The following is a 19,794-nucleotide window of genomic DNA, read 5'->3' as shown; positions in this document are numbered from 1 at the left end:
GAGCTGCTTAGAAATGCAAATTCTTGGACCTACTCCAGACCTGGGAAATCAGAAACTCTGGATGGGGCTTGGCAATCTCTGTGTTTCCCACAAGCCTTCCAGGTGATTCTGACACCCAGAGCTTAAACCTAATAGTCTTAAAATTTCTATGGGAATACCTAAATGAAATATTTACATTTTTAACGATTTTGCATTTGGTGAAACACTCATAGAATCTAAGTCTCTATTATACACAGAGTGAAGCAGAAAAGTTAGAGAATTTTAAATAATTAGATAATCATTAATAACCTCAATTCTATCAGATAAATTAGACCCTGGGAACTAAATTAGAGAAATATGTTTGTTCATTAGTATTTCTTACGAAGGGAAAGGACAGTAGCACACTAGCCTTGAAGAGTGCAATGACTGCCCCAATTTCTAGCTTTGCTAGAAATCTAGCACAGAAATTCTCTCCATCCAGCTTTCCTGGGTAGTATTCTGAGCGCCTATGCTAATACCTTGAAAGCGTTGGCTGTTCTGCTCTTTTTTTTTTTTTTTTTTTTTTTTTGCGGTACGCGGGCCTCTCACTATCGTGGCCTCTCGCTTTGCGGAGCACAGGCTCCGGACGCGCAGGCTCAGCGGCCATGGCTCACGGGCCCAGCCGCTCCGCGGCACGTAGGATCCTCCCAGACCGGGGCGCGAACCCGTGTCCCCTGCATTGGCAGTCGGACTCTCAACCACTGCGCCACCAGGGAAGCCCCTGTTCTGCTCTTTTTAAGAAGAGTCTCCACAACTTTTTAGACAACCTGGAGTAAACTCAAGTTGTTGCCTCAGGGAACATTACTGTGGGGGGGAGGGGGAATCATCCTATAATTTTCCTGTTGCATTTCCCTAATTTCATGAGAGATTAACATAGCGAAGAATTTATAAGAAAGACAAGTGATTAGAGAAAAGAGTGTGATGCTATGTATAATTTACTTTTTCAGCATCGTTAAAATTGTAAGACATTTAACGTGTACAATATGATGATTTTATAAACATAGACACTGTGAAAGGATTTCCCCCCATTGAGTCAATGAACACATCCATCCCCCCATGTGTTTACCTTTTTGTTGACTAATTGTTCTGGTTGGGACTTCTAGTATTATGTTGCATTGGAGTGGTGAGAGTGGGCATCCTTGTCTTGTTCCTGATCTTAGAGGAATAGCTTTCAGCTTTTCACCATTGAGTAAAATGTTAGCTGAGGGCTTATCACATATGGCCTTTATTATTTCAGGTACATGACCTCTATATCCACTTTGCTGAGAGTATCTATCATAAATGTATGTGTATTTTGTCAAATGCTTTTTCTACATCTACTGAGATGATCGTATCATTTTTACCCTTCATTTTGTTAATGTGGTGTATCATAATGATGGATTTGTGGATGATGAACCATACTGCATCTCTGGAATAAATACCACTAGATCATGGTGTATGATATACTTTGAATGTACTGTTGAATTCAGCTCGCTAACATTTTGTTGAGGATTTTTGCATCTATGTATCAAGGATATTGTCCTGTAATTTTCTTTTTTGTGTGTTGTCCTTATCTGACTATGGTATCAGGGTAATGCTGGCCTTGTAAAATGAGTGTTCCTACCTCTTCTATTTTTTGGAAGAGACTGAAAAGGATTGGTGTTAATTCTTCTTGAAATACTTGGTAGAAGTCACTAATGAAGCCATCTGGTCCTGTAAAATATACCTCTGAAATACTTCAGTCTACTACAATATGCATGTGAATACTCATCTTATTTTACAACGTAGGGGCCATTATCTGGTTATTATCATTATTATCTGAAGTATGCCAATAGAGACACATGGGCTCGGGATGCTTAACCAGCATTTCACACATTCTAATGGAAGCCTGCACTGCAAAGTCGGCTACCTGAGCTCTTAGCTAACTTCTCTCATCAACATAAATGGTTGGTTAGTTAGCATCATGAATACTGGATATGACTGTTCAATGATGAAATGAGTAGTGTTCAAGATATCTTAGAAAAATAGAAATATCTATACTTGCACCTCTACTGTTCTATGAACAAAACAGGAAAAGCTATATCTCAAAGTAGCCGAGCAATCCCCTTGACTCTTTAGACTTTGGATTTTGACCAGTCCTGTGTCCTGTGGTAAACAGTGTATAGAAAGTTTCTGTATTTTTATGTGATCCCAATGAGAAGATCAGCTTAATCTTACCATGAAAATATTTCTGTATCTGCCTCAAAGGAGCTTTCCAATTAGGGCTAGTCAGGTTCCTAAAAGGACAGAGGTGGGCTTCCAACAAGTTTACAGAGCAGATTTTAGGACTTCAAGACTTGTTTTAAGTTATGTGCTACACATAAACTCCATGTGTACCAGAGTTCAGTCTGAGACTTCTTTCTTTGAATCACATCTTAAATTGGAAGATTTGGGGAGAACATTCCCCATCTCCCGAACAGGTGTCATCTACCTCCAAGTATTCAAGGTCCCTGAAATATACCCCCAAATAGTTCCTGACAATTGTAAATGACCAAATTGGCTTAAGTTAGTTTCCAGCAGTGGATTGGAAAGAAAAGTCGGCTAAGAAAATAAAGTTAAAAATGCCTTAGACGCTGTGCTCTTTTCTAAAAGCAAATATTCACAAGTAAAAAGCAAACCCTGGAATCACCATCTATATATTTTCTACAGCTCTAATATTTGGACATCAGGAACTTGCTTTTGGAATCCATATCATAGAATTTTCTATTCCCTTTTTTTTTCCCCTCTACACAGGTGTTAAGACTCATTTGCAATAACCCTCTTTTCATTGTGCTTTGTAATACATTTCAATTTCTTTTAGATAAGAACCCATGTAAGTATGTATTAATTTGCATATCACTAACAGGCCTCAGTCCATTTCCTCTTGTAATGGAAATGTGAATTGCTATTATCAGTGTATTTTTTTCCAGTCGATATAGTTTATTCTCAGAGGGAATCCTCCCACACGTTCACTTCAGAAGCTTCTATCCATAACTTGTGTTTGCATTTATCCTCAAAAGTCTCAGTATTTTTCAAGATTGATAAGATCTGAATCTTACTGAGAGAATCCTCCCAGGAATGGAGGTTTAGCCTAGAAACGATTCCTCGCATTGATTGTTTTAACATCACCTTATTATCTTTATATATTTTCCTGTATCATCCCCTCACCTAATAACCTTTTAACTTCAATTATTTTTATGAGATTCAACAGAATCTTCACCATACACACATTCTATGCATATTTACATTTATTTTCTTTCTAGGTAACACGCAATGAAATCATTCCCACAGCCTTTCATGTGTGTATATTCTTCAGTACAGATTTTTACATGAGTTAAAAATTTTTTTCATTGGGGAGTTATAGTTCTTCTCTTTTTTTTTAAATGAAAACTCTTCAATTCATAAAGAAATTGCATGTGGAAGCCCAATAGACAGCAGAGAGCAAATGCATTCTTGAGGAGTAAAAACAGTAGGAATTATATTCCCCACTATATTTCCCTTCCTGTATATTAATCCTGTATATGAGGAGAAGAATCCCTTGTCATAGTTGCCCTGCTTGTCTCCAGGGCTGGCGCTGCCCACACATTACCTTCCAGGCCAGTCTGCAGCCCCATAACCTCGGATAATAGTGTTTTCCTTTTTCTAAAACGGAAAATCAGATGCCTGAATATCTATTAAGTGGGTCCATATGTGAACCATGTTATGCAAGGCTTTTGCCTTATGATCTTTGCTGCTCTGCTAGCAGCGTGGTTGCATTTTTGCTGACCCAATGTGATAACTCGATACATGTGCAGTTGGGAGAACAAGCACCATCGGTGCTGGCAAACCCCATTTTTAGGCATTTGACATATGATATAGGTAGCATTTCAAATTGGTAGTGTAAGGAAAGATTCTATGATAAGAGGTGTTGGGACAATTTGGGGGAGAAAAAGTAGAAAAGCCACCTTATACTGCACAAGGCAATCCAGGGCTAAACATTAAAGATACTATAAATTAATGTAAAGAAAATTCAGGATAATACTTTCGTAACCACAGAGTATGAAAATGCTTCCTAAAAAGCCTTTACACACAAAATCCATGAAGTAAAAAATCAGACTTATCTAATATATAAATGTAAAACAGAAGTCATTGTAAACAAAGTAAGCAGAATTATGGTGAACTTTGAAAAGAACTGGCAACACTAAAACAGACAAGGACATTATGGACATATGGCTATTATTCAGCTATATAAAGAGCTCCTATAAATCAATAAAAAGTCTAACAAACCAATAGGAAAGTTGGCAAAGGGTAAAAATGGATAAAGGTTTCCTACACTTATTTAAAATAAAGCACGTTTGAGTTAAATAGTTCACTCCATACACCAAACTCTTAGAATCATTTGATCTTTTTTTTTTCCTGTTGGAGACTTCGAATCAAAAAGGCAAAGAGGGAGGTAAAGAAAATAGTGAGAGATGTGAAAAAAAAAACCCATAGTTCTGAGTATGTACTTTGTATGTGTATCTATACACATAGAAAACTGGAAGAAAATATACCAATATGTTTCCAGTTGTTATCTCTAGGCAATATAACTGAGCATAGTTTTTATTTTCTTCGTATGGTTCTGTATTTTTAAGTTCTCTAAAATGAACATATATATCTTATGTTATCAAAAATGAGTCTCCTCTCTCTCTATATATACATATATATAACATATACTTATGTATATATATAATACATAATATATATAATTTTAAAATACAGAACCATATGAAGAAAATAAAAACTACACACACATACCCCCACCCATAGATAGACAGACAGACAGTTGGATAACCAAACACACAGATAACTAAAATCTTGGGAAAGAATCAGGGGCTGCTACATGCACTAAGGGTTCTTTTCCTTACGGCATCACATGGCCAAGAAGGCAGGCAAGAAAGAAGAGTTTTCAGGTTAACTAAAGTTATTAGGAGAGAAGATGAGAGTACTATACTCTAAGGATAAATGAGAATTATGCAGGAAAGGATGCACACGTACACAGATGTGAAGGAGAGGAGGCACTTGGCGTTGACTCACCGGTTTACTTCAGCCCATCCGAGGACACGCATCTGATCATCATTAATGGGCACACTGCCCTGGGGCATGCAGAGGTCACATTTCACATGCCAACAGGTTCTCACTACCCCTGCATTCCAAATAGGAACTGAGTTTGGGTGGTGAGCAGGGGTAATGGGGTGGTAACTACACATCATTTAGCTTGACCTGCCAGGTGTGCTCGCCAACTCTTGTAACACATTAAGCTTCCCGTGTTGCCCAGCTAGGAAAATATGCAAAGGAAGCATCAAGAAATTCTGAGTCTTTAGCACATGCTGGTGAATATCACAATATGTGAAACTAACAGAGAAATCCATTATTCCTTAGAAAATATTCTGAGGATTTGTGGGTAATCCACACAGATGAAGAGAAAGAAGCTGCCATTTTCTTGCTAAAAGGAGACCCGTTTCTTTGCCGCATCATTTCTCCCTCAGGGTAAGGTGCTGACCACTGATCTTTCTCATGATACAGCAAACTAAGTGAAGGCCAAGAAGGATGAGAAGTATTTGAGGGAGAGATCTTATTCCTCCTTAGCATTTAAAACACAACAAACAAACAAACAAACATCCTCCTACTCATTTTAGGAGGGAAGAGATAAATTATTCAATTAGTAATCCTGTGACAATAGGGAAAAATGATCCATACCTAACTCCAAAATAAATTCTAGCTTGTACCAAGGTGCATACAAAAAAATGTGACTATGAAAAGGCTCAGACAACAACAGAGGTAAATATAAAACTGATCTCGGTTTCGGTAAGGCCTGCCAAAGCACAGAATCACAGGAAACGCATAAAAGAAAGGCCTGATGGATTTAACAATATGAAAATGCAAAACTTCTGTACAATCTCTGTACTCTATGAATATTAGTAAGTTCAAAAAGAACAACCATGTAATTACCTCAAGAGAGGCTGCAAAGGAATCCAATAGGTAGATATTTCCTTGACAATACACATCCTGAGTCAAAAGCCAACATATAATGTAATAGTGAAACATTAGAAACACCTTCTTTTGTTGATTTGCCAATGCAGTGAGGAAGGAGAACGGATAAAGAGAATATTAGGAAAGACAAAATATCATTATCTGCAGGCTATATATCAACCAACTAATAGAAATGATTGATGAGGCAGTAAGGTAGCTGGTTACAAAACTAAAAATCAACAGCTCTCCTATAGAGAAACAATATACCAGTAGAAAATTTTATGAAGGAAATAGTCCTTCTACAAAAGCAATGTGACCTTTTAACATGAAGATTCAATTCTCCCTAATTTAAAAAAAAGCTTTCAGCAGGATTTCGCCCAAAATTTAAATGAAATGTGTTTAGAATCTGGCAAAATGATTCTGCTGTTTATCTAGACATTAAAAACATGTAAAAGCAACAAAGAAAAACTAGATAAGGGCAATGAAATACTAGATACGAAAAAGTATAATAAAGTTTTCATACCTTACATAGTACAGAGCTGGAGTCAGTAGGAGTAACAAGAAAATAGAGTAGAGGATGTGGAAATAGACCCAGTTAACATGGCTATCTGGCATATAATAAAGATGGTCCTTTAAATCAGTAAGGAAGAAATACATGGTGTTGAGATACAAACACATCTTTTTGGGGGGAAAAAAAGTAACCTGAAACTTCTCGGCTCACTGTTTGTCATAAACAATAATAAATATATTCCAGATGTAGCATAGTTTTCAATGTAAAGCATGACATCATGCAGGCCCTGGAACAGCTGATACTGCTCCTATTCTAAACCGATTTCCAATTTTATTCACAAAGCCTTTGTGACAAGATCAAATATTCACTTCCCCATACTCCCTGGTAGGTGGAGGTGACAAGGGACACACTTATGATGAGTAAGACATCAGCTTAGGGATTTGGGGGGAGCTTTGGATTCCTGATTCAGAGAGCCCCAAGTCTCCTTCCCCACTGTCTTCCTACCGGGAATATAAACCTTACTGCACTCACCATGTGACCACGAGGCAGGAAGCAGCAAGGGTGGTCACTGGCGGGAGAGAAAGATGGAAAAGCATGGGTTTGTAAGGGGATAACTGAGCTAGTCTGGACTCTGACACGGGAGGGAGGCTTTCAGAAACTGTTCCTGGACATTCTCCTCATTTGTAGCCCAAATGAGTTCCAGTTGCTTCTAGTGAAGAGTTTTTAAATCTTGGAGAGAAAAACGCTTTCCTGAATATGTAAGAAACCCCAAATCCATAAAGGCAAACACTGATTAATCTAGGATAAAAACTTAAACATTTTTCCAGAGTTATAAACAAATAAACAAACATGTACCATATATACACTTAAAAGATAAATGACAGAACAGGAAAAATATCCAACACATATATATAAGCCTAATTGCTTAATATGCACAGAACTCATAAACAAAAAACCATGTACAATTCAATGGAAAGGTGGGTCCTTTATGATTCAGCCTCGGAGGTTACTCATCATCACTTCTGCTGAACTATACCCTACTCGGTTAGCTGAAGCAGTCATAAGCCCACCCAGATCCAAGGAGAGGGGACCTGAATCCCACCTGTGAGTCAGAAGAGCATCAGAGAAATCGCAGGCACAATTTAAAACTGCTACAAGCTGTGACTACTGAATTTAGCAATTCCCGTGTTAAGAATTTATCCTACAAAAGCAAGCAAAGCTGTGTATACAAGATGCATGTAAAGGACGCTCATGCTAGCATTATTTGTAACAGTGGTTGTCAAATTGCAGCATGCTTCAGAATCACCTGGAAGGTTTGTTAAAATATAGATTTCTGGGTTCCACCCGGAGTTTCTAATTTAAGACTTCTGGGATGGGGCTGGAGAATTTGCATTTTTGAAAAGTTCCTAGGTGACACTGATTCTGCTGCTCTGAACAACAGACTTGGACTGCTGCTGATTTACTACATTACTGGCTCAAAGTCTATTATTTTACTTATTTTCCCATTTCACAAAGAAAATCTGATCCAAATATATCGCAATGGAACAGGGAGAAATCCCCGGCCTTGTTACAACTTGGCCAACAGATGCTTAGTCACATTTTTGATGGGCAGAAAACTCTCTGGGCAACTGAACCTTGAATTCTGATTTCTAACCTCAGCCCAGAATTGCTCAGTAAGACCAATGTGGAATTTGAAACAGGAGGGCAGAGAAGAATCATAGTTACTCTATTCCTTAACCTCCTCACAGAGGTATATTCACAGCTAATGCCACTTCCCATCCCTTCCTGCGTACTCCAGGCTCTATAGGAGCCGCAAAGTCCATTCCTAACTTTAGTTATTTATTCATTTATTTTTGGCTGCGTTGGGTCTTCGTTGCTGCGTGCGGGCTTTCCCTAGTTGCGGCGAGCAGGGGCTGCTCTTCCTTGTGGTACGCGGGCCTCTCACTGCTGTGGCCTCTCCCGTTGTGGAGCACAGGCTCCAGACGCGCAGGCTCAGCGGCCATGGCTCACGGGCCCAGCCGCTCCGCGGCATGTGGGATCTTCCCAGACCAGGGCTCGAACCCGTGTCCCCTGCATTGGCAGGAGGATTCTCAACCACTGCGCCACCAGGGAAGTCCTCTGTTCCTAACTTGACAGATGTGGAATACTAAAAGGAGTAGCAAAGTAGTAACTTTTCTAGGTTAATAAGCATTACTATACTAGGAAGTCTCATTTTCCATATTAGCATTTAAAATTGGCTTTCTGCCATGAGTTTGGAGGGGCTTCTTGTTCTACTACTTCATCCTTCTTGCTGCTCTTATTTGGTTATATTAGATCCCTATATGCTACACTAAAGCATGGAGTAGTCTCTGTGGAGGAACCGTGGGTTGAGCCTCAGATTGTCTGAGTGATAGGCCATAATTATTTGCCCTGAAGTACTAACATAATAGTCACTTCCTTAACTCAAACTCTTCCTCTGCTCCCTTAATGATTTAAAACACCCTTGCTTCACCCCAATTTACTTTCCCAGACTGATCCACCTGGTTCTTCCTACAGGGACTCTCCATCCCAGTCATTTAGAGCTATTTGGGGTTTCTCCAAATATGCACCGTGCATTCCACCTTTACTCTTATATAAATGTTATTTCCTCTCCCTGAAAGTTCTTCCCCACCCCATCACTTCCCCATGAATTCCAAGCCACACTTGACACACAGCACATCACTTCCTTTGGGAGGGTCTAGTGCCATTAGGAAGGGTGCTGTACTCCTCTGGAATCACACAGCACCATGCACACTGGTCCCATACTACCATTATTTGTGGTGTCTCTTGTCTCCTGTAATAGTGTAAGTTCCTCAAGGACAGAGACCATGTTCAGCTCACTCGAATAGTGCAATCTGCTCAGACCAATGCTTTGTAGGAGCCCAGCATCACAGGAAACCTGAAGAAGGTGCCCTCTAGATACTCATGGAAAAATGCAAATGTCCTTTCAAAATGAATGACTGGATGTCCTTACAAAATGAATGAGTGGAATTCAAACTTGTCATATGAATTGCGAAACAGAACCATAACAGAGTTCTAACAGCATGTTTAACTAAATGCAAGTAAAGCAAATGTTTCTTACTTTCAGCTGTAGTCGCACCCGGGCTAAAAAAAATTTCCAACAATTTTCTCTGGAGTCCACCATGCCCAGACCATGAACTTCATTACGAATTCCAGAAATTATCTTGTCTACATCTTCATCACTGAACAGATCAGGGATTTCTCCTGCCCCCAAAGGAATGAGTAGAATTATTAAAAGACTGCCACAATTTAAATTTTAAACATGACTTGAAATGCTTTCTAATACAAAGTTCACCTTTAACGATAAAGAGTTTGAAACAGAAACGTAATTTTTCTTTTTGCATTTACAAGACACACAACACACTGAGGACAAGCTATGACGAACCCACCCACTAAACTCGCACATGTAGGAATAACATTTACTTCACTGAAGGCCTCTCCAAGGCATCTCACATCTGCAAGCAGACTAAGAAAGAATACACTTCAAATTAGTTAGCTTTATAGGTTTCTCCCCAAAGAATGTCCCAGCAAACATCTCAAAGGCAAATTATCTCTATTTAAAGTTCACTGAAACTACAGATCATTAGTCTTTGGGGAAGATCTTTCATGAAATGTGTTGATTTAATCACCTGATGCCAGCAAGTCATTAATCAGCACGAGAAAGCTCTCATCTAGAACCTGTGCATCTGTCAGCAGGAACGCAGTGGGCATGTTCTTGGCTCCGGTTCTGATGTACAAATTGGCAAGATCTACCTGTAAGGAAAGGAGGCCATTATTCACGCTGTACTAAAATGCTGGTGTGCGGTTGGGAGTGTGTGTGCGAGGGCTAGGGAGAATTGAGGCACTACAGTGGGAGGGCTGTGTGCTGTCCTTTCCTCCGTTTACATATCCTTTCCTCACAGTGACCATCTTCTTACGGGGGCAAACAGCATGATGCCACCTCCATTTCTGGCATATAATGATGAGCATCATGTTTGTGGCTTAATGGAGCCCAAGATGCAAACAGGCTCCTGAGAAACAACTCCCTTCTATTCGAGTGAAAGTGAATGCAGTAACGCCACTGTCAAGCAATGCAGTTAAAAGAAGTTTTTGGCTCATTTCAATGGCTGTCTACTTCATTGGCTGGTGACTTATGCAGTTAGTTTTATTTAGTAATATTGAAAGCATGTGATTTGGTTTTTTTTGCTTTAAAATAGCACTTGCCACAAACTCTAAGTACTAATTTGTAAGTACTGTTGTAACTCAAAAGCAAAATTTTAAAAACACGTCAGAGTTTCTTGACTGTGTTCCCATCATATTTTATTTTCATAATCTGATCCAAAGTGGAAGAAATCTCTTCGTGCTTGTAAAAAAAAAAAGTATCTCCCCCCCCCCCCATAGTGTGGGCTATGAATACTGCTGATTATCAAGTATGGTCAATGCAAAAGAAAAAACATGTTTGTGTAAGCATGTATTTAATAAAATATATTCTGAGCCAGTTCTACAGGCTTTATAGGCTTATATACCTATAAATGTTGGTAGCAATTTGCTATTACTAATCGGACCATGAAGGAGAAACAGCCAACTAAATCCTCTAAAGAGCTTTCCCCCTTCTCCATGGATGATGGGAGAACTTACATCCTGGGGCAGAGGGGTGCAAGGATGCCCAACACTGTACTTACCCGAAGCTCTTGGATTCCAAAGCCTTCGGTCAGAGTGACCTGGAAGACCTCGAGGCTGCAAACGTGGGCTGCCAGGCGGGACAGGCTCTGCTTGCCACTGCCCCCCACGCCAATCAAGAGTGCGTAACCCCGAGGAGCCCGCAGGATCCGGCTGATGCGACACCTGGGGAGAGAAAGCGCACCCCCCGCAGATGATATCCAACGAGCCCTGGGGCCATGTCTGTTTCATTTTTCACACATTTAGATACTAAATTCCGATTTTCATTTCAGACTTTCCGTCCCTGTTCCTCTGTTTTCCCATTAAACGAAGATGCTGCCCGAGTCTGCCGCTGTGTCGCTTGCCTAACAAACCATCCTGGCTAATGACATCTGGACCCTCACTGCTGTATTACTCTCCACCAGAAGAAGACAGAAAATGAAGACAAGGCCTTTCATCAAAGCGTCACATTTTCCTGATAAGCAAGAAAGATCCTAACCTCACATCAGCATCCATGTACAAGGACATCAAAGGGGGAATATTTTGGGGCCAGAAACCTTTGCTGTAGAATTACTGTGGAAAGAATGGATTTGTTCAAACTGACAAACATCTCACATGTGACTTACTTCATGCATTTTAAACACCTGCCTTTTTATATGATTCTTAACATCCTCCGCACTAAAGCTTTCCCTGTGCCTCGAGCTGTCTAAAACATTTACTTCAACTGTTAGAATCCCAGAGTTAAATTTCCGGCAAGGTCAACTAATCCCTTGTTCTATATTACTGAAGAGATTCTGAATGCTTAAACTTTTGATATTATTGCTATATCTTACAGTTAGGAATAAGGTGGCTTTAACATGATCAAAATATGCATTTGGTTGAAGAAATTTGCCATAATTATGTCATAAATATTAAGAAAAGTAACAAAACAAAATATAAGCATATAGAAACCCAAATGCAAAAAAAAAAAAAAAAAAAAAAAAAAAAAAACCCAAAAAACCACACTGTTGTATTTGCTCTCAGTTGCTTTCCTGAATGAATTTAAACTTCAAGCCCTGAATGATACACATAGATTTTTTTTTTTTTTTTTTCCTTTGCGGTACGTGGGCCTCTCACTGCTGTGGCCTCTCCCGTTGTGGAGCACAGGCTCCGGACGTGCAGGCTCAGTGGCCATGGCTCACAGGCCCAGCCGCTCTGCGGCATGTGGGATCTTCCCAGACCGGGGCACAAACCTGTGCCCCCTGCATCGGCAGGCGGACTCTCGACCATTGCGCCACCAGGGAAGCCCTTCTTTTTTTTTTTTAAAGAGGGCTTTTTGAAAAAATGAAGTTGGGGTCACTTATATAAGGACCGACACATGTGAGCATTTCCTGAAAACCTTCAATAGCTGAAAAGACAGGTTATTTTTCCAAGCTCAGCCATCTCGTTACATTTTAATTTACAGGACCATACAACAAAACCACTTTGGGAAAGCTGCGAGGCTACTGCAACACAAGTGACACCCCAAATTACAAAGTAGGGTTGTCATTTCATTTTAATGTGTGCTTTGAGGTCTGCACCTCACCAGAGTCTCTCAGTGGCAAAAGTCCCTTTCTACAACATTCAAGGACACTCTCTGAAATCATCTCTGACGCTGAGTAAATCAGCTTCTAGCTCATAATCCCTGATCAAAGTAATGGCTTTCCCTTTAGGTCACCGAGAACTCTGTGTTGAAGGATTACAGGGGAAGACTCTTCAGCGCCAATGGGACATCTCTTCCACCCGAGACACGACAGACGATCAGCGTATACTGACCCAACCAGCAACAGTTGTTACTAATAACTCACTTATCACCACGGTGAGAGATTCTAACTGAAGCTTCCTGTCTGCTAATCAGAGGAGTGCTTCTGCAAAGGGATCGCTAAAACAATCAACACCTCACATGCTTATAATAACTGATGGTGGGGAGGCCTCCCAAGTTTTTCTTAGGCACTTGGGCTCAACATTTTAAGGGGGAACTCTTCTGAAAATTGAATTCTCCACGTTTTTTGGGTCTGTTTGAGTTGCCTTCCTCACATACTTCCTTCTTTCTTGATTTATTTCATTATTTTAATCTTTGCCCAAATATCAGTTGTTAGAAAAACCAATGTTATTCATTGAATGGCCTCCCCCCAAATTCATATATTGAAGTCCTAACCTCCAGTACCTGAGGATATAAGCTTATTTGGAAATAGGGTGACTGAAGAAGAAACTAGTTAGGATGAGGTCATAGGGGAGTAGGGGGAGCACCTTATCCAGTACGACTGGTGTCCTTATAAAAAGGAGAAATTTGGATACAAACACACACAAAAGGAAACTGCCACGTGACGACTGGAGTTAGGCTGTCACAAGCCAAGGAACTACCAGAAGCAAGGAAAGAATTCTAGAACAGATCCTCCCCAGCACCTTCAGAAGGAGCACAGCCCTTCCAGCCCTTCAGACTTCTTGCCTCCAGAACTGTTCAGACAATAAATATCTGTTTTTCTAAACTGCCCAGTTTGTAGTGTTTTGTTAGAGCAGCTCTAGGAGAGCAGTACAGCCACTGAGAAATAATGGTGACTAGGAGAACAGGATTGGAAGGAAAGATGAAATCTACTTCCCATATGGCAGCAGCAACGGCAAGCTGTTTAGACTACTCAACAAATCCTGTCATCCCCGTGCTAAAATCTGACCCAAAGCTTCTCACTGCAGTTAGAATGAAATAAACCCCCCCTCTCCTCTGGTTAAAAGGAAACACGCTGTACACGTGAGGCCTGTGCCCACCTCCTCATATTGTTATATACTGCTCTCCCCACCTCTCCAGGATGCAGCTACAATGACCGTCTTTCTGCTTTTGAACGGTCAGCCTTGAGGCCACATGAAATCTGCCCATACCTAGAATATTCTTCCTCCAGATCTTTCCATGACTAGCTCCTGCGTATCATTTTGATCTCAGCTTAAATGTCACCTCCTCACATAGATATCCAGTCCCTCTTTGGGAATCCACAGGTTTATTTCTCAGAGTCAATCAATTTTATTCCTCAGCAGGACATACCACTTTCTGCCATTTTTCTCACTTGCTTATTTGTTCATATCCTTATAAATGTCCCATCGCATCACTAAAACATAAGCTCGATTAGAGAAAGAACTAGACTGTCTTTGCTGCTGTCTCCCCAGGACCTCAGGCAATGTCTGACAGCAGGGGTGCCACAGACAGTCGCATAATCTGTGCACTGAACAAGATGCCCAGGCTAGGAGGTAAGAGCCTTGTCAGCCATGCTCTATACCAGGAGAGGGGCCTTTTTCTAATTTTCTGCCCAGAAAACATGGCCCTCCCTTTTTCTTTCTAATACGCACATAAGTACTGAATAGGTTGGCAATGTTCCTCTTTAGCACTAAGTAGGCACTCAATAAACATTCTTAACCAAGGAAAATCAGTTTGAGTCCATCCTGTCTCTGCCACTTATGAACTTTAAGACTTTGAACAAGTCACTTACCTTCCTCTTTCTTAATACTCTTACCTAACAGAGGTACAGTAAAAGAAAATGAAATTATGGCTCTGATGGCACTTCAAAAAGTAGTGTACCTATGTAAGACCTTATTAAGATTGTGACATAATTTATAGAGACACTTAATATTTTTTAAAGGATCCATGACACCTAAACCTATTATTATTTTATTCACTTATATAAAACTTATCTACTATTATACAAAGAATTATGTTTGATATTCTTGTATTTGCTGAATATAAGCAATAAAAGCTCTTAGTGACCTTCTCTGAATCAGGCCCACACATTCATAGTTATATAAACTAAGAAGATTTGAATGACTTTTTGCAGAAGATAATTTTCTCATCTAACTCAGATTATCAATTACTTTTCTTTAGTGTAGAAGTCAATTTCCTTCCTACATATGTACATTCTTGAGGTCTTCTACAAGTTGCCTCTTGCTTATGACATGGTAAGTGGCTGCATTTACTGGGATGTGACATATTTATGTCATTTAAGAGGGTTGTGGCTTACCTTTTTTTTCTTCTAGTGTTGTCAATCAAGTTTTTTTTTCCTTTTTTTTCATTTTTTGAGGTAACATTGGTTTTTAACATTATATAAGTTTCGTGGAGACACTTAAGTTTAATACTGTATGGCAAACAAGAAGTAAGAACTGATAGTTCCAAGTATTCAACAGATCACACTGAACAACAACAATTGTGCACACCTAGCCATTTTTACTTTGTGGAAAAGCATCACAGCCAGTCAACTCACACGTGTTGCATGGCATCTTCAAATAAAACAAGGTGCATGGCAGCATTGAGTTCGTTGTAGTTATCTAAGGCTTCGGTCAGAAATGTCCTCAGCACCTCCCAGTCCCTCACCGGCAGGTAACACGGGTCTTTGCTGCCATTAGCAAAATGGCAGTAGATGAGGGGCTGTTGAAGCAGCACATAGCTGTCTACACCCTACAGGAGGAGGAAGAGAAAGACACGGTCATGTCAATCTCCAGAAATGATTCATCTGGAGGCAGAGTGGCCTATGCAGGGAAAAGCTTGCAAATCAAACCATGAGTAGGTGGGTATGATGCTCCCCAGTACAGACCAACTGCCTCCTGGGATCACAGCTGTTTCAGCCAGGTAAGCGTATGCATAATTCACTCACATCCTTATCCCATTTCTGCCCCAATGCCAATTTGTGCCAGAGCAAATAGTGACCTCTGGCATTCATTTACTTACTTCAAAATATTTACTAGCAGTTTCCAGCATGTTTTTATGAAACAAATTATGATCCTTTGTGTCTATCAGTTTGTCTCCATAAACACGAGAAGACTCATGAAGCCACAGGCATACTAAATCATTTGGACCCTTTAAACACTCAGGAGAAGCAAATAAAATCCCCTACAAGGCAAGAGTGATAAATATTAAAACTTCAGAAGGTGGTGGCATTCCAAGATAATATTTCCTTTTAAAGTTTTCTTTAACTGGGTACTGAATTTAGCAATACACTGAGTTACAAGTATTATAAATAGTAGTACATACATCTCAGTAGTTGTACTCTCTGATAAGCAACATTTTAAAAATTAACTGTCATTTATACCCATTTTTAGGAATGCAGCTAAGACTGTACTTCAAGAGTCAGCCTAGGAACTAAATAGCAGATTTTAGAACTTGTACCTGCTGTCTTCAGTGAATTAAGTTTCCAAAACCAGAGTACAAACAGCAAACACGAAAGTCACAGGATGATAATATTTTTTGCTCTAAAATCCTGTGATATCATTTAATCTAACCCGTTCATTTCACAGATGAAACATATGAGACCCAAAGTCCACTGCCTGAGTTCACCCTTCATGGGCAGTCAAGGCATTTTTATTCCCCCCTTTCCTCAACACTGTCCTTCATATCTTGGATTCATACAGATCCAGTCCTCATGGAGAAGGTGACTGTGCTCTGGGCTTATGGGACAACACCAAGGGAGTCATAGAGACTTAGCTGCAAAAGGCTAAACAACTGGTTGATATCAGGGGTAGCTAAAAGACTGGATATCAACTGTGAGCAGACAGGCCTCTCACCCCATGGTCTCCCTTCCCTCCTAGGATCAAAAATCTGCTTTTAAACACCACTTTATTGAGCACAGTCTTTCAGGCAGTTGATAGAAATATCGAGATGAAAAGGAATGGTCCACGTTCTGAGGAAACTTTTGCCTAATGCGGTGTGAGTTTTGAAGCAGTTGTGGAGTGACTTAGAAAGGAGGGTTATAAAAGTATAAAGAAACAAAAATCACCAAATATAAAGAAGTCTCATGAAGTTTTCATACTCAAACAGTTTACTACTTCTGTCACAAAAGAACTTTGAGCCATAAATAACTCTTCAACTGCTTTTACTCTACCAAGTAGGCCACATAAGTTGGATATTTTCAGAATTCCAAAGTTTTGAATTCCTTCTTTGGAACTTCCTTTCTAAATCATATACATACACACTGTCCTTTTACCAGATAAGCAAGTTAAGTGTCAATGCCAAACCAAAATAATCTAGGAATTTAAGAAATTATAATTTCTCTTGATGCATGTTTAAAAACTGTATCACATACATATTAAAAAATGACAAATTATCCCTCTTACTTGCACAGAAAGAAACACTCAAATATTTATATGGAATAAATGAAATAGGGAACTAAGATTTCTACCTTAGCTTCTGTTGCTAACTCTCTAGCAACCTAAGAGGACTCAGTGCTCTCACTGACAAAATGGGACTAATAAACCTGCCATACTAATTTCATAGAGAAGCTTATGGTGGAAAATGAAAGAATACATGCTCAAGTACGTAGTATAGTTTTCGACTAAGTTCTATGAATGAACGCCATTAATATTACTATAACCAGTGTTCCACGCAAGACACATTAACACAGAGCCATTGAGATACCTGGAAGACGTTTGACAGGTCTCTCAGATTAAAGAGGTAGTGGAATTTAATGGCTGTGGGTAAAAAGTTGTGTGTCATCATCTGATGGAATGCTATTGTTGCCTGTATCAAAGTGGGGCCACTCCTGAGAACTGACGGGCCAAATGCTTGCTGCTGGAAATGGAAATTCAGGATTTGGCTGTAGATGGTGTTTAGTGCATCCATGGATGGAAAGTTGAATGCAAACACTGTGAAATGTCTCTGAGAAGAAAGACAAATATAAGAGTTGCATAAAATAGAAAATGTAATGGTACCAGTAGATTACAAAAAAAAAAGCGGGGGGGACCTTATTTTTTCAACTTTTCCTCTATCCATGCCCATTGCCATGTAACTTGATAGTCCCTTCCCCTCTGACTCTCAGACTTCCCATAAGACTTGATCAAGGCAACAGAAGGAGGTAGAAGTAACAGGGTACCAGTCACTGTCAGATGCTTGTGTGTTTCCACTTGCTGTCTTAAGGCTCTACCTCTGCAATGAATTCTACATGCCGGCCAGAGGATGAGAGACACATGACACAGAGCCACGTTGTCCCAATCACTCTAGCCAAAGCCACCCTGAGTAGCTGACAGTTAACTCCCCAACATGTGAACAAGTCCAGCCAAGATCAGCAGAGTCACCCAGCTGAGCTTCAAGTGACCGCTCATAAACTATAAACAACACTGACTGTTGTATGCTGTTGTTGTATGTACGATGGTGGTGATGATGATTATTTAAAAGATTACATGCACTCAGAAAACCTGCACATAATTATTTACTGTAGCTTTACTCAGAATTGCCAAAATGTGGAAACAACCAAGGCATCCTTAAATAAGTAAATGGATAAACGAACTATGGTACATCCAGACAATGAGTATTATTCAGTGATAAAAAGAAATGAGCTATCAAGACATGAAAAGACATGGAGGAACCTTAAATGCATATTTACGCTAAGTAAAAGAAGCCAGTCTGACAGGCGTAGAGAATGGACTTGAGGAACGGGGAGGGGGAAGGGTAAGCTGGGACGAAGTGAGAGTATGGCACGGACTTATATACACTACCAAATGTAAAATAGCTAGCTAGTGGGAAGCAGCCGCATAGCACAGGGAGATCAGCTGGGTGCTTTGTGACCACCTAGAGGGGTGGGGTAGGGAGGGTGGGAGGGAGACGGAAGAGGGAAGGGATATGGGGATATATGTATACATATGGCTGATTCACTTGGCTATACAGCAGAAACTAACACACCATTGTAAAGCAATTATACTCCAATAAAGATGTTAAATTAAAAAGAAAGAAAGAAAGAAAGAAAGAAGCCAGTCTGAAGAGGCTACATACTATATGATTCTAACAATATGACCCTCTGGAAAAGGCAACACCATAGAGACAGGAAAAGGATCAATGGTTGCCAGGGATTCGGTGGGTCGGTGGGGAGGGGCTGGGGGTGGGGAGGGCTGAACAGGTGGAGTACAGGAGATTTTTAGGGCAGTGAAATTACTCTATATGATACTTTAATGACGGATACCTGTAATTATACATTTGCCAAAACCCACAGAATGTGTAACACAAAAAATGAACCCTAATGTAAACTTTAGACTTCAGTTAATAATAACTTATCAATATTGGCTCATCAGTTGTAACAGATGCAGCACACTAATGCAAGGTGTTTTTAAATGGCTCATGGGGAGTATATGGGGACTCTGTACTTTGAGCTCATTTTTCTGTAAACCTAAAACTGCCCTAAAAAGTCTATTAATTAAAATAAGCTTCCATGCTTCACCAAGTGTCCAGTAGAACCATACATCCTAATCTTTACCCCCAAACACTAAGAACCAAGATCTACAACGTGTGAGTAGGATATTCAGGGGCTCTTTGGAGGAGAGCAGTATTCAACACCCTACCTGTAGTCTAGGATTGATAGTGAAACTGCCCACCATTGGATTCATGCAGGCAACATACTGACAGCTGTGGATTTCTTTAAGCATCACTTTCTGTCTATCATACCTGCAAGATAGAAAACAGAACCTTCAGTCCCAAAGCTCAAAATGACAACAAAACCCACCAATCCATAAAGGACTTCACAAATTGTTTCTTTCGATCTTTATAATCGCTCTGTGACGTTGAGCTTGTTAGCCTACCTGAGAGACATAAAAACTAAAGCTCAGAAAACTGAAGACTACAT

General features: G+C 40.0%; 1 protein-coding gene across 1 annotated transcript in view; it reads right to left on the bottom strand.

Annotated features, from left to right (window-relative positions):
* DNAH11 (dynein axonemal heavy chain 11) overlaps positions 1–19,794 on the bottom strand; it is a 312,578-nt gene that overhangs the window by 119,537 nt on the left and 173,247 nt on the right. The window contains 7 exon segments of the mRNA XM_067042643.1: positions 9,618–9,760; positions 10,186–10,309; positions 11,218–11,380; positions 15,454–15,647; positions 15,918–16,079; positions 17,601–17,840; positions 19,514–19,616. Coding sequence (XP_066898744.1) covers positions 9,618–9,760; positions 10,186–10,309; positions 11,218–11,380; positions 15,454–15,647; positions 15,918–16,079; positions 17,601–17,840; positions 19,514–19,616 — 1,129 coding nt within the window.

Source organism: Kogia breviceps, chromosome 9 (genome assembly GCF_026419965.1).
Source record: "Kogia breviceps isolate mKogBre1 chromosome 9, mKogBre1 haplotype 1, whole genome shotgun sequence".
Lineage (NCBI taxonomy): Eukaryota > Metazoa > Chordata > Mammalia > Artiodactyla > Physeteridae > Kogia > Kogia breviceps.
The sequence above is the reverse complement of the archived record's forward strand: the minus strand, read 5'-3'. Positions and strand labels throughout refer to the sequence as shown.